Below are 14,933 nucleotides of genomic sequence, written 5' to 3'. Positions count from 1 at the left end.
AAAAAAAAATTTATATAAAGATGCAGTATTCGTAATCCTTTGTTAAATCCTATCTTATCTGTTGTTACCCCTTTTCTCTCCTTTCAATCTTCAGGGATATCTGGGCAGTGACAGCCCTGAACAATTTAAGCCTTAACTTCCTATTCCCTATCCCCACCTGTCCTCTAGTAACCTATATTCTAGATTCTTACATTGCGAGTTTGCTTATTCTAATTATTTCACATCAGTGAGATCACACAATATTTGTCTTTTTGTGTCTGGCTTATTTCACCACTTACTTTGTTTTCTTAACAGGCTGGTGATCTTAGTTTTTTTTTTTTTTTTTTTTAAAGGAACTTTGTGCTTTAATGTTTTCTCTGGATTGGATTAAAGCAAAAACAGAACTTGTAGGCCCTGCTCATCTGATTCATGAATTTATGGAATACAGGCATATATTGGATGAAAAGGTATATATTAATATGAAAAATAAGTGCCTGAAGAACATCTTATTTTGACATTTAATTCTAGATATAATATAGAAACAAGAAGAATAGAAAGAATGAAGAGAGATTTTCCTCATTTTGATCTTGGGTCATTCTATTTATTTTGCTTCCTAGCCTCCTTAATACCTTCTTTTTACCTGGTATCTGGGAATGCAGTTGGGTTGAGGTTTGAGATTTGGGGAGTATAGTGTTTAGTGGTTTTTAAACAAAAGAATGTGTTAAGAAAGTAGTACTTTGACAATGAGATTTTTACCCTATTCTTCAAAACTCAGACAAAGGGTCATTATATATTTGTTACCTAATGGTTGGCTCTTCAGTTTTAGTTCATACAGAGAATTTCTCATTTAAGCCTATAAAGCGACAAGATCACAGAAAGAGAAAAATGTCAGATTTTGGCTCTGGTTATTTTTCTAAGAGATTTCAGTTTGTTCACAGGATTGCACAGTCTGTGAGAATTTTCAGGAGTTTTTATCTCTAAATGGGCACCTTCTTGGACGACAGCCATTTCCTAATATTGTGCAATTGGGTCTCTGTGAACCGGAAACCTCAGAAGTTTATCAGCAAGCTAAGCTGCAGGCCAAGCAAGAGGTCGATAATGGAATGCTTTACCTGGAATGGATGTAAGTAGGTTAGGAGAGAAACCAAAGGGAGCTGAACACTAACTATGTCATTATTTTCCAGGTAGTGAATGAGTTCACTCCAGGAAGATTTAACTATTTTGGTAAGGGCTGTAACTTTTAATAAGCATTCTTACTAATTGAAAAGTTCCAAAGAAGTAAGCATAGGGAAAATAATTATGTTTTCAGAGTCCTTAGAAATAGATACTTGCCTATAAGGTATTTTAGCAAGTCAAATGCTTGACTTTTTTGCAATATACTATAGAGGTGAAGATCATGGGCTTTGGAGTCACAGACCTGGGTTTGTTTGTTTTTTTTAATGCAATTTTATTGATATATTTGCATGCCGGGTAATCGTCCAAAGTGTACAATCAGTGGTTCATGGTATCATCATATAGTTTTACATTCATCATCACAATCAATTTTTGAACATTTTCATTTCTCCCAAAATAAAAAAAATAAAAAAGAACACCCAAAGCATCCTATGCCCCTTACCCCCCTTGATTATTTAGTTATTTTTTGTCTTTATTTTCTTACTCATCTGTTCATACACTGGATAAAGGGAGTCAGTTGCAAGGTTTTCACAATTACACAGTTGCACCATAAAAGCTATATAGTTATACAATCATCTTCAAGAATCAAGGCTACTGCACAGTAAGCCAAGCCCTAATCAACAGTAGTCCTGAAAATACTAAAGAGTACCTAGTTCCCTACGTGAGACTCTATAAAAGTTTCACTTACTAAGTTTATTTTTCATAAACTTAAATCCTTCAGATTGTTCCTATGCTAGATAAGTCCCCAAATCCAGAGGCAATAGCCTCTTCAGGAACATCAACTAGATGCATCCCCCTTCCCCATAATGTCGACACCCTTTTCAGATGAACAAGTTAGGGTGGTCACTGCCCAGATAGATATCCCTGAAGATTGAGACAGTGATCAAACAAGAAGGAGGGGTAGCAACACACAAGATAGGATTTAACAAAGGATTACGAACACCGAATCTTTATATAAATATATTTTTTTAATTTTCTAGGGTATTAGAATAGCTAGAAGGAACTAAGTGATATGGTAGAACTGTAACCCATAACCTTCTTTGAAATTTGCTAACTACTTGTTAAATTGTACTTTGAAAGTTACCACTTTTCTTTATGTATGTTATATTTCACAATAAAAAAAGAATCAAGGCTACTGGATTACAGTTCAACAGTTTCAGGTATTTCCTTCTAGCTATTCTAATACACTGAAAACTATAAAGGGATATCTATAGAATGCATAAGAATAATCTCCAAAATGACCTCTAGAATATTTGAAATCTCTCAGCCACTGAAACTTTATTGTGATTCATTTCTCATCCCCACTTTGGTCCAAGAAGGCTTTCTCAGTCCCATGATGCCAGGGCGAGGCTTATCCCTGGGAGTCATGTCCCATGTTGCCAGGGAGATTTACATCTTTGGGAGTCCTGTCCCATGTAGGTGGGGGGGGACAATGAGTTTACCTGCAGAGTTGGCTTAGAGAGAGAGAGGCCACATCTGAGCAACAAAAGAGGTTCTCTAGGGGTGACTCGTAGGCATAATTATAAGTCGGCTTAGCTTCTCCTTTGCAGGAAACGTTTCATAAGGACAAGTTCCAAGATTGAGAGCTTGGCCTATTAAATTGATAGTCCTTGGTGCTTGTAAGAGTATCAGGAATTCCCTAGCTGGGGAAAGTTAACATTAATATGTAATGTTTCCACATTTTCCCCCAGTCCCTCAAGGGGGCTTTGCAAATACTTTTTTATTCTCTGCTCAGATTACTCCGGGATGTATCGGGGCATCACACTAACCTGTACAAACCGAAAAGGTCTCACTCCCTATTCAAGGTTCCATGCAATTATGGTGTTGGAGTAAACTGACCATACAAATTAAACTAGATAGTGTGCTACACAAAATATAAATTTTGCACAAATAAACATCTCTTCCTTTGGTCTCACACAGAAATTGCGGTTTTAAAACACAGTCAATATCATCCTTTACTCTTTATCTGAGTTGCCTTAGTCCTAACCAGATCAGCTTCATTTGTATCTCTAATTGAAGACATACCTGGGTTTGAGTCTCAGTTCTAAAACCTAATAGTTTGTGATCTTGAACAAGTTACATGTTACTCCTTTCTTGTATGTGAAATGGTGATAACAATCCTTTGAGTTAAGTACTATTTTTGTGAAGATTTAAATGAGATTATCACTTTGCCTTGCACAAGTCAGCCCTAAAATTAGACTTCTATTGAATACTGAGTTCTTCTGTTTCCTAAAAGGTTATTCACTCTTGCTCTTACCTTGATCTTATCAATTACTGTAAAAAGGAAAGGTTAAACTATTGTCTTTTTAATATCCCTTATACATTGTGCTTATTTATGTTATTCCATTTAATCTTCAAAAACTTGTAAGGTAGATATTATTTGTCCTATTTTACAAATGTGAAAATTGAGGCATGGAGATGTTGGGGCTTGACTAAATTCACATGGTGTGCTGAATGGGATTCAAACCCTGGATCTGTTGAATTTATTTTCCATGTGGTTTTAAGGTGCTATTTTTCTCTTATAACTTGAAATAATAGGTATGAACGGTAGTTTTTTCACATGGATGATTTACATGTAGATTGACTCCAGGTTGGTATCTGTGATCTTTACGATCTAGGGCCCTCTTTTCAAATAAAGCAGGTTGTCGTCGTTTGGTTTCTTCAAATTTGAATTGTCCCTCAATTCAATTCTGTTTAACAAACATTTGAGTTTCTGTAATTTGGGTTAAGTTGGAGGTGGTAGCTTTTTTTCTTTTTTTTTAAGTTAACCAAATGTGTTAAATTTTTGTCGGTTTCATTTTTATTTTGAAAGTAATACATATTCCTGATTGAAAAAAATAACAATTTTAGAGGGATATAAAATAATCATTTTTTTCTCTCACCTTCCCATTTCCCAGAGTTAACCATTTTTGGCACTTTCTTGGAAAGTGGAGTTTTCACTTTTCCTGGCAAGTGACATAACTCATTGAGAGTGGGTTAGATATGTGTTCTTGAGTATTCCTTGTTTACCCATATCATAGCATTTGTCACACTTGATGGTGATTCTCTTTTTACTTGTTTTTCTCCCATGCTAGCCCATATAGTATATAATATAATAGTTTGGAGGTTAGAATAACAGAGTGGTTCTAGACTGCTTGGGTGCAGTTTTCAGCTTTGCTATTTATTGGTTGTGTATTGTTAGGGGCACGTTATTCAACTTTTCTTGATTAACAATGTTATTTTATAGCATTATTGTGAGGATTTAATGAGTGCGTGTATAAAAACATATACACAGACAAATAGTTCTTAGAACAGTACCTAGCTCATAGAAAGTGCTCAGTAAATATAACTTGTTATTAAGAATAGCATTAGCACATTGCTTGATCCATATAGTTAGTATTTAATAGAAGCCTTAGAAGATTGAATAAATTCATATTTTAGTTAGTGGCTGAAGTAGAATCTTAATACTTGGTCTGATAATCAAATGGGCATAGGTTTATTTCTTATTCTCTTATGAATTGTTGAGTTTGTTATTTTTACTTTTTCTTGCTGTTTCTTTTCTCCCCTTGTATCAACAGGATTTCAACTTGTGATGTTCTCTCGTAGAATTATTAAGTCATCTATAACTATATATTTTTTTAATCTGGGTTTGGCCAGTCATATTCAAAGAATGCCTTATTTCAGTACTAGAAAGCTTTTCTTTCCTCACTGTAGAAAAATTTAGATTTGTATAAGATTAAATTTAATTGATTTTCAACTTTCAGAGAAATTGTTCATTCACTCATTTCTTCATTTTTCTAATTCTTTTGACCTTCTATATACCCATCATTGTGACAAGTCACAATGTGACAACTCTTGAGCTTTTTTTGAGCTATTGTGTAGATAAATTAAGGGGGGGAAAGTATTTTAAAATTTGAATCATCTGAATCTTGCTAATAACTTTTCTGTTCTCCCAGGCTTTTATCACTTTACTTCTTATATTTTAGGTGTTATTTTATTATTATTATCTCATTTAGTTAATTTTAATACTTTTTGGACAGGGTCAAGTTTCCTTTTATCATTTGGCCTGTCTTGTGGGTAGTTAGTTTTTTTAAAGAGTAATAACAGTGGTCCCTTTATTTGCCAGGGGCTATTTAGAGAAGTTTTCATTACCCCCATTTTGCATACAAAGAAATGAAAACTTACTAGGTTCAGTAATTTGCCTGAGTTTGCACAAATAAGTGGTACAAAAGGGGTTGGTTTTTAGGTCTGTGACTACAAATCTTTGACTCTTAGAATAAGCATAATACCCTTTACAGATTTTCTTGTACTCACAGGCAAAGAGTTGACTGAGGTGCATGTATGTGAAATGTTAACACTCATAATATTTTCTCTCGTTTTAAGTACACATTTGCGGTCGCAGTTGACTCGTCTGGGGGGGGGTGGCGGCCGGTTGCTAAATCCTAGGCTCTCGGGATTGCTTGGAGGGTACCGGCGGCGGGGGCTCTTTCCCGGAGGCGAGGGCGAGGCGGGGGACTGGGCCCGGTCCCCGGCGGTGGCGTGCAAGGTGTGGAGGGCGGCGAGAAGGAACAGGCGGGACACGTTTCTTTGAGGGTGAAGAAGCCAAGAGAGTTTATTAGGGGAGAGTACAAGCTTATATCGGGCGGTTTAGAGGGCGGGGTAGCTGTAGGGGTTGAAGGCTTGGATTGGTTCTGAGAGGGCGCGGAGGTTGTTTGAAAAGGGGCGGGAGTTGCTCCGGTAACGAAGAGGGTGGAGGGTGCGGGTAAGGCACGGGGGGGGGGGGGGGGGTGTTCTCCGGCAAGCCCTCCCCAACGGTTGTACTTTGGGGTGAGGAAATGGGGCCTGCATTCGGCTCCACTTTCTCAGGCCCGGGGGGCCGTGGAGGGCGCTACCACCCGTGCCCCACTACCTTTCCTAGGGGCTGATCAGTTCCCTTGGCCCAGGCCCGCCAAGTCGGAACTCGATAACAGTGTCCCGCACACATTAAATTCCTTTACCCTTAAGCCCATGAGAAATAATTTAATATTTATACTGGTGGAACAGTTGCTATTCAGTAGATTAAGATATGAAAAAAATGATATTGCTTTGTCTTTTTTCCTCTATGTCTGAATAATTGTAATTTGAGAAGCAGTTTTAAAGTGCATCATCATAATGGTGGGTGTAGTGTCATACTTTAGTTAAGAAATGAGTTTCAATTTGCTTATGGCTTCTTTCTTTTTAAAAGATATGGGGATTTTTTGAGGGATATCCTTAAATAATGTTTTCTTTGCATAGATTATCATTATTGATATATCAAAAGAAAATAGAAAGTGACAAGTACTTTATTAGATTTTTTCCAATCCAGTGACATTTATAACAAATGATAGGTTGCTCAGTATAGGGTAACATTATGTTTTTTACTTCAGGTGTTCTATGGTCCATCATTTACATGTTGATAATTTAATTTTGAGAATTTTGTATTTTTGGAAAAATGACTATAAGTTAAAAGACAGTTTATTCCTTTTTTTTTTTACTGAAAGAAAATAATTACATTTACTTTCGTTTATTGGGTTTCTGTTCATTTTTTCCTTTTGTTTAGAAACAAAAAAAACATCAAGAATCTCTCTCGCTTAGTTGTCCGCCCCCATACAGATGCTGTTTACCATGCCTGCTTTTCTGAGGACGGTCAGAGAATAGCTTCTTGTGGAGCTGATAAAACCTTACAGGTAAAACATATCTCTTAATAAAAACTGAAAGAGGCATGTACCTAATACTTTGCAGATTGGAATATATTTAAATCCTAAAATTCACAAATATTGCACATTAGAAATAGCAGAGAAATGGAAAGCTCTTAAATGCTTTATGAAAGCTTTCACTAGAGATTTATAGATAAGTCTATTTGTTTCCATAACTCTAAACTTGCCATGACACATAGAAGTGCCTTAATACCCTGCCACTCAATTATTCATCATCTATGTGCCAGCTAAGGGTAAGGAGGAAATGATGATTGTTAAAAGACAGAAGAATTCATAGCATAATGACCAGGGCTTTGATTAAAAAACCAGTGATTAAATATCTATTTTTATGAAAGGGTCAGGCATAGATTACTGACTGTAAATGGTAATTGGATTAGATTATTTCCCAAGGTACTTTAAGAAATTTTCTTTAAGTTCTCATTTGTTTTCCAGAAAACACAAATGAATACTTTTTTTTTACATTCATGCTCTACCTTTTGATTTTGAAGAAAACAGGATTAAATTAGTTAAAATTTTAATATTTTGGATAGTTTTAGTCTTTGTAGAATTGTGACTGCATACCTTTCTATATATGCTTTGTATATCTGTACACCGTGTAGTTTATTAGTTTTGACTTCTAAGTCCTGCAAAGAAAGATATTGAATGAAACATTTCCTTTTGGTTGTTAAGAATTTGCCAAAATACTCTGCCTCTTCTTTTTTTTAAACATTTTTTATTGTGAAATGTATATACAGAAAAGTGATAGATTTTGAAGTACAGTTTAATTTGAAATAGAGCAAATTTCAAAGCATGTTATGGGATATAGTTCCACAATTTCAGGTGTTTCCTTTCTGGCTCTTTTAATACACTAGAAACTAAAAAGAAATATCTATATAATGATTCAGTAGTAATAATCATTTGTTAAATACTAACTTTTCTGTTACAACTCCTCCCTCTCATTTCTCAGTCTTCAGGAATATTTGGGCAATGACTGTTCTTCATATTGAAAAGGGGGGTCGACATTATGGGATAGGGGAATTCAACTGGTTGATGTTCTGGGAGACACTGATATCTCTACATTTCAGGGCTTATCTGGCATAGGAACAATCTGGAGGCTTTAAGTTTCTGGAAAATAAACTTAATAAGTAAAATTTTTATAGAGCCTTAGAATCCTGGATTTTCTTTAGGATTTTCAGGAATACTGTTGGTTGGGGCTTGACATACTGTGGCAATTTGTAATATCTGGCAGAAGCTTGCATAAGAGCTTCCAGAATGAGCTCTCAACTCTATTTGAAATCTCTTAGCCACTGAAACTGTATTTTGTTACATTTCTTTTCCCACTATGGGTCAAGAAGGCATGGTCAATCCCTTGATACCAGGGCCAGGCTCATCCTGGGAGTCATGTCCCACGTTGCCAGGGAGACTTACATCCCTGGTAGTCGTGTCTCAGGTAAAGGGGAGGGTAATGAGTTTATTTGCAGAGTTTGGCTCAGAGAGAGGCCACATCTGAGCAACCACAGAGGTTCTCTGAGGGTGCCTCCTAGGCTTAATTATAGGTAGGCTTAGCTTCCCCTTACAGAAATAAGTTTCATAAGAGCAGGCCTCAAGATTGAGGGCTTGGCTTATTAAATTGGGAGTCCCTAATGCTTGAGAGAGGATCAAGAATTTCCCAGGTGAGAAAGTTTAATAGTTCCATGTTTTTTCTCCAGTCCCTCAAGGGACTTTGCAAATACATTTTTATTATCTGTCCAACATACTCTGGAATGTATCAGGGTATTACGTTAAGCTGTATTAAAATTATAAGATCTCATTCCCTATTCTAGGCTCCATGTGTTTAGGTTGTTTAAATGAACTATCTGCCACTTCTTTTTATTGATATTTACAAACAATTAACAATGGCTAGTTATCTACTTATGTTAAGGCATACAAATTCTGGCTTTTGGACTGTCTTTGCCAATGTTCATTTCTGTTTTGCAAAATAACACAGATTAAGATCTTTTAAAGAAAGTTTTTATCAAGTGGTAGCCTGTGGTTAAGTGGTTTATAGTTAAAAGATTCTGTTGTTGCTTGTTCAGGTGTTCAAAGCTGAAACAGGAGAGAAACTTCTAGAAATCAAGGCTCACGAAGATGAAGTGCTTTGCTGTGCCTTCTCTCCAGATGACAGATTTATAGCAACCTGCTCAGCGGATAAAAAAGTGAAGGTAAGAAAATATTTTCCTCCTGAGTTGTAATCACAGAATTCATTTTCTTTTTCCTTAATAGAGGGACTAGGATAAGTGAGGACTAGGGTAAAAGGACTCTTGTCTGCTGACCTTCTAATTTGAGGCAAATCAGTTTTATCCATTGTATATTAACATTGTCTGAAAGTTCTTTATTTTTAAGCATTAGCAAAAATTCCTAAGTTCTTATGCTTGAGACGGTAGGGAAGAACAGTTACAAATTAATGAATTAGCTTGCCATTTATGGAAGAGTCTATGAGTTAATTATCAGTTAATGTCTTTGAGTGCATTATAATCAGAGTATTGCTGCACACATTATTGTCTGAGATTGGACTCCTGTTATAAAATATATGATTTGTGAAAGGCAACCCAGGTTTATTTTCCTTTTCTGAATTGGCCTTTATTCAGTGCAAAACCTGGGTGAGCAACAACTAGGTTAATGGTCTAAAAAATAAAGAGAGGAAAAAAGTAAACCAAGGGTAATTTATATGTTTGTTAATGTTGCTTTCTTGTCTCTTGTCCCTAAATTTGGCTTTTGGCCAGAGCATTTATACTGACATGGCATTTAAAGAAACTGAAGACTTGAGGGATGTTTTATCAGTGATACATGGAGAGGGAACTTTGTTTCAGGCTTTTTATGAAAGGAAGTTATAGAGTACTGAACCTGGCTCGGAAGGATGGGCCTTGATGAACCTGGGAGCAAGAAAGTTGGCTTGGGGGTTTTCCTGGAGTTTTCACCCACTTGAAGAGGGCTATGGAGTGTCCAGACTAAATTGAGACCTTTGAAAAAATCTACTTCTTAGTAGATTAGACTCTCTAGGGGACTTAAGAACCAACTGATTAATTCATTCTATATCCTCTACTTTGAGTCAGATTTGGAGTTGGCCTTTCTGGGCACCTCCAAAGTTGGATTAGATTCTTTGGGTTTTGCATCTGTGAGTAACTGCTTGGAGCTTCCTATTTATCCAGAAAGTTAGGGCATAGTAGGTTCTCCTGTAGTTCCAACTGTGTTGGCATTTCTGCCAGGGCTTCAATTTTCTACCTTTTACTGCAAAAATTTTGGTATTCCTTAGTGGAGTGCAAATTCAAAATAAAACAATGAATATTTATGTCAGGCTTGCTTTGGTTTTTGGGAGGAAAAATACTGAGTTTTTGTTTACTAAGGACTCAAAATATAAGATAAGAGGCAGAAATACCCATTAAAGAACTCCCAAATAAACACTTTAATAAGATACCAAGAAAATGCTGTGAGAGGAAGGGACATTACTAGCTCTAAAAAGTCTAAGTCCCTGTGAAGATATATTAGGTAATTTGTTTCTTTTGCTTGTTGCTATGTGGAACAGACCATTTAATTTTCTTCCATAATAACTAGAATGATAATAACTACTTTTTATTGAGAACCTAATACTGTGTGAGGCTCTATGCTATGTGCTTTCTTATATTATTAATTCCTCACTACAACTTGCAAAGTCAATATTGATCCCATTTTACAGATTGTGAAACAGATTCAGAGATGAAGTCACTTGCCCAAGCTAACATTAAGTGGTAGAACAAGGGTTGAAATGTAGCTTTCTCTCAGACTCTAAAAACTTTCTTTTTTTTTTCCACTGAATTATCTGTCCTTCTTTATATGGTATCTTAGAGTCTATAGAATACTTAACATGACCCTTATCTCATTTGATACCTTGAATTGTGTATAACTATCCCCATTTTATAGAGGGAACTGAGATACAAGTAAGTTAAAGACTTGATCAGGACACATAAATCCTAAGGAATAGAACCAGGTCTTGGATTTAATCCTTCCAGTTTGAAGTCTGTTATGCCATCCCTTTATAGTACTTCTCTGCTTGCTGTCATTCATATGAACATATGAAATCTTTCCCTTCAAGAATGTTGTAGATAGATACATGTGAGAATTGCAATTACTTTTTTTTAAAAGAGCATCCAGGCAAAATACTGTCCCATTTCAGGGGAGGGGCCATATCCATTAACATCGTGTCAGGTTGGGAGATCAATGCCATAACAGAACAGATAGCACAAAGTGACTCATAGTTGCTTTGCTCCTCTGTTCTCTCTTTGAAAATAAGGGGTAGTTGTCAATTTTTTTTTCCTTTTCTCTTTAGATTTGGAATTCTATGACTGGGGAACTACTATATACCTATGATGAACACTCAGAGCAAGTCAACTGCTGCCATTTCACAAACAACAGTCATCACCTTCTCTTAGCCACTGGGTCAAGTGACTATTTCCTCAAAGTAAGTTTGAATGACAGAAATTATATAGGTAAATTTGAATTAGAGACATCAAAATGTCTCCTTTTTATTTTCTTACATATCGTATTAATTGGGGTTCTTCTGGTTGTAAATGGTAGGAACTTTCCTGTTAGCTTTAACAAACAAATAAACAAAAAGATATTATTGGCTCAGGTAAATGAAAAGTCTAGAGGGAGTGTGACTTCATGTATAGCTGAATTCATATGGTCATACTACATTCTCAGAATCTGACTCCTTCCCCATCTCTCAGTTCTGTTTTCCTCTTTGTTGGTTCAGACATATGCTCTCTGGGTGGCAGGAAATATGTCCACCCTTAGCTCCAGCTTTACATGGGTTTTGCAGTTCAAAATAACAGAGAAAAGAAACATGCTTTCTCCTAGATCCCATAGATCTAATTTCAGGGAAGATTCTTATTGACCCAGTTTGGGTTACATGCTCATTGCTAAAAATAAACCCCAGTGGCCAAGAGGATGGAATACTTGGATTGGCCAAGGGTCTGAAATCTAGCTCTATGAAGACGGAATGCATGAGGTGAGGTCAGCTTCACTTGAATCACAAGTAGAGCTTGATTCAAAAAAAGAGGTTCAGTTATTAGAAGAAAAAGGGAAAAGAGGTCCAAGTAAGAAAAAAATTAAAAAAAAAAATATTCTTTCCATTTATGTTTGATAATATTTTAAAATTATTAATTATAAAAGACTATATCTGTTTCATCCTTAAGTGGCAGGCTGAAGATAGATAAAAATTTCTGGGATCCTAGAGATACCTACTAACTTCTCTTGGATTATTTTGGGTTTGGTTTTTAACCTTTCTTCCCTTAAGGTCACACCATCATCACAATGAGACACTGCATTTTTGGGAGTGGGTGGGTAAAACATTTCAATCTGGAAAACCTCCTAGACTCTGTGCTTTGACATTTAAATGAGTTTTTTTTTTCTTTTTTTAATTTTAGAAAGTATTGAAACAGTATTGAAAATTGCCCCCTTCCTTTTTGGGAAGTAAAACTATTTTTGTTTTTTCTCCAGAAGAAAATTTCCACAGAAGTTCAGAGTATAAAAGATAAAGCCATTTGCTCAGGTTGAAGTGGGGATGTAGGCCTTCATTTCTACTATCGCTCTCGTTCCCTCTCTTTCTCCCCATTTCCTTAGTGCCCTTCAGACATGTTTATGGAACTCTTGGAGACCTTTAGAAAAATTTGAAACACTGGATTGGACCAAAATTACAGACTAATGTAGTAATATAAAATTATCCAATATTGTAGCACATTTAACTCAGAAAAGCTTTTCCCTATTTGAATAAAATCAGTTCTGAAAAAAAATTAGACTATTGTACTATTTATGAATAATTTTTGATGTTCCTTTTTAACATTTTGTAGGTTGAGGAAGTTTGTATTTCCTCCTTTTAAATATAGACAACCTTTAAGATGTGTGAGGATGGGGTTGTTGGTTAGCAGCAATTTTAATTAAGGACAAGTTTTACTTTAAGGCTTACCATATCCCACCTGCATTACCATGAGGACAATTAGAAAGCATTTCTTGTAATTCTTAAACTGAGAGAAGCCAATAAAAATATGTAAATGTGAAGCTGCTCCATGTGACTTGCCTTATCTGAAGAACTGAGCTTACTTAGGGCTTGGATGAGGGAACCAGGGATGAAGATGGACTTGGGAAATAGACTTGACTCACTTACTGATCATTTCCTAAAAGCCATTGAAGTTTTTGGATTTCTATCAAAATTAACTTTTAGGAATAAATTATTTCTTCCACTGGGTTTAGTTGAGTTGGTATAAATCATCATAGATGACTTTAGCCCCTTTTATTTGCATTTTTTATACTTTTCAAGTATTTCCAAAAATAGAATAGAAAAAGAACCCCCATGTTATCCATCATCCAGCTTCAACAGTTACTAACATTTGCCATTCTTATTTATTTATCTCCTCTCCCACACCTTTTTTTGGCTGGAGCATTTTAAAGCAAATCCTAGACATCATGTCATCTCACTTAAAATAACTTCAGCATGCATCTTTGAGGACTTAAACATAAGTAACAACCCATTATCACACCTAATATAATTAATAGTAATTTCATAATATACCGGTCCATATTCCTTTTCCCTAGGAGTTTAAAAAAAAGTTGTTTTTTTTTTTACTGTAGGTTTGTTGGAATCAGAATCCAAATTTGTGACATTTGGTTGTTATGGCACTTAAGTATCTTTTCGTCTATAAAAGTTACTCTTTCCCTCAACCCTCTTTTTTGTGCCATCAATTTGTTAAACAAATTGAGTAATTTTGTCCTGTGGAATGCTTTCTATTCTGAATTTGGTTGATTGCTTCCTCAAGATGTTGTTTAACTTACTCTTCTAACCCCTTGTATTTCCTGTCAAATGTATTTATATCTAAAGGTTATCTTTGCATTTTTTAGTCAGTTTTCAGAATGTTAGATTTTAGCCTAGTTAACAGATTCAAGATTTGTGTTGGAGAATCTTAGAAATGAGCATTTTTTGGAGTTGGATAATGTAGCATAAAAAAATTGGGGGTTAATTCATATTACATATTACTTACTCATTGCAAATGATGAGTAAAATAATAATGACTCCAAACAGTCAATAAAAATAAGCAATGATTATGTATTTAGTGCTCTGACTAAAAGCCTGTCATAGTTATATTAGAGTCCCTTAGTAGATTTTGATGCTGATCTAAGGACTGTCTCATTACTTGTTAACCACAAATTCTTGGCACCTTTGTATTACTGTGTGTTAAACATCTTCCTGTAATTAAAAAGCTTACATGGGAGGGAAAGAACATCACATGATGATTTCTACCTTTTTCCTATTCAGTACTAGATTTTAGTTATCTTTTCATCTTTTCCAAATAGCTCTGGGATTTGAATAAAAAAGAATGCCGAAATACCATGTTTGGCCATACAAATTCAGTCAATCACTGCAGATTTTCACCAGATGATAATCTTTTGGCCAGTTGTTCAGCTGATGGAACATTAAAGGTATACTTTTGTACATCATTAAAATGGATTATAATTTTGTGGAAAGTCTTAAGATTGGTTATGGAAATAGGTTTTTGTTTTTCACATTTCTATAGAAACAGTTTCTTCCTTCAGTTTCCAGGAGTATATTTGATTTAACTGTAACTGCTGGTCATAATGACTGTTTTTGAATGGTTTATAACCTTATATTTAAAGTTCATATAATTTGAATTTTTAAATTTTAAAGTTCCATTCTATGGTTTCATAAATATTTTAAGATCTATGGGGTTGTTTATAAGGAGACTGGTTTTATTTAGCATTTATTTATTCTGCCTTTTATGTTATTATTTTCCTGTTTTTTGAGAAGCCATATAGGGAAAAAAGCTTGCTCAGCTTCTGAATTTATAGTCTTCTAACTAATGAAATTCTTCCTCCTAAATCCCCACCTTTCTTCTCAAATAAGATCCTATCCCAGTTTATTTTTGTTCTTTAATTTTTATTATACTTGTCTCTACTGCCATTCTGTTTTCCTATTTATCCTTTTTTCTGTCTTAAGTCTTCAGTTCAGTCCATCTTTGACCTCTTTGTCTCTCTCTTCCCAATCTGTAGTCTGTCATCTCA

General features: G+C 35.3%; 1 protein-coding gene across 13 annotated transcripts in view; it reads left to right on the top strand.

The window, feature by feature from the left end:
• Positions 1–14,933, top strand: part of APAF1 (apoptotic peptidase activating factor 1) — a 110,257-nt gene that overhangs the window by 37,565 nt on the left and 57,759 nt on the right. For 7 of the 13 annotated variants that reach the window (XR_005218242.1, XR_005218243.1, XR_005218244.1 and 4 more), the window contains 6 exons: positions 333–446; positions 918–1,102; positions 6,710–6,836; positions 8,921–9,046; positions 11,188–11,319; positions 14,208–14,333. Coding sequence is in view for 8 of the 13 variants with exons in the window: in XM_037845283.1 (XP_037701211.1) it covers positions 333–446; positions 918–1,102; positions 6,710–6,836; positions 8,921–9,046; positions 11,188–11,319; positions 14,208–14,333 (810 nt within the window). In the remaining 5 variants the exon portion in view is untranslated. Of the gene's footprint in view, positions 1–332; positions 447–917; positions 1,204–6,709; positions 6,838–8,920; positions 9,047–11,187; positions 11,320–14,207; positions 14,334–14,933 lie in introns of those variants that run through there. The other 6 variants (XM_037845284.1, XM_037845288.1, XM_037845287.1 and 3 more) reach the window with 6 other exon arrangements.

The sequence above is a fragment of the Choloepus didactylus genome, chromosome 8 (genome assembly GCF_015220235.1).
Source record: "Choloepus didactylus isolate mChoDid1 chromosome 8, mChoDid1.pri, whole genome shotgun sequence".
Taxonomy (NCBI): domain Eukaryota; kingdom Metazoa; phylum Chordata; class Mammalia; order Pilosa; family Megalonychidae; genus Choloepus; species Choloepus didactylus.
The sequence above is the reverse complement of the archived record's forward strand: the minus strand, read 5'-3'. Positions and strand labels throughout refer to the sequence as shown.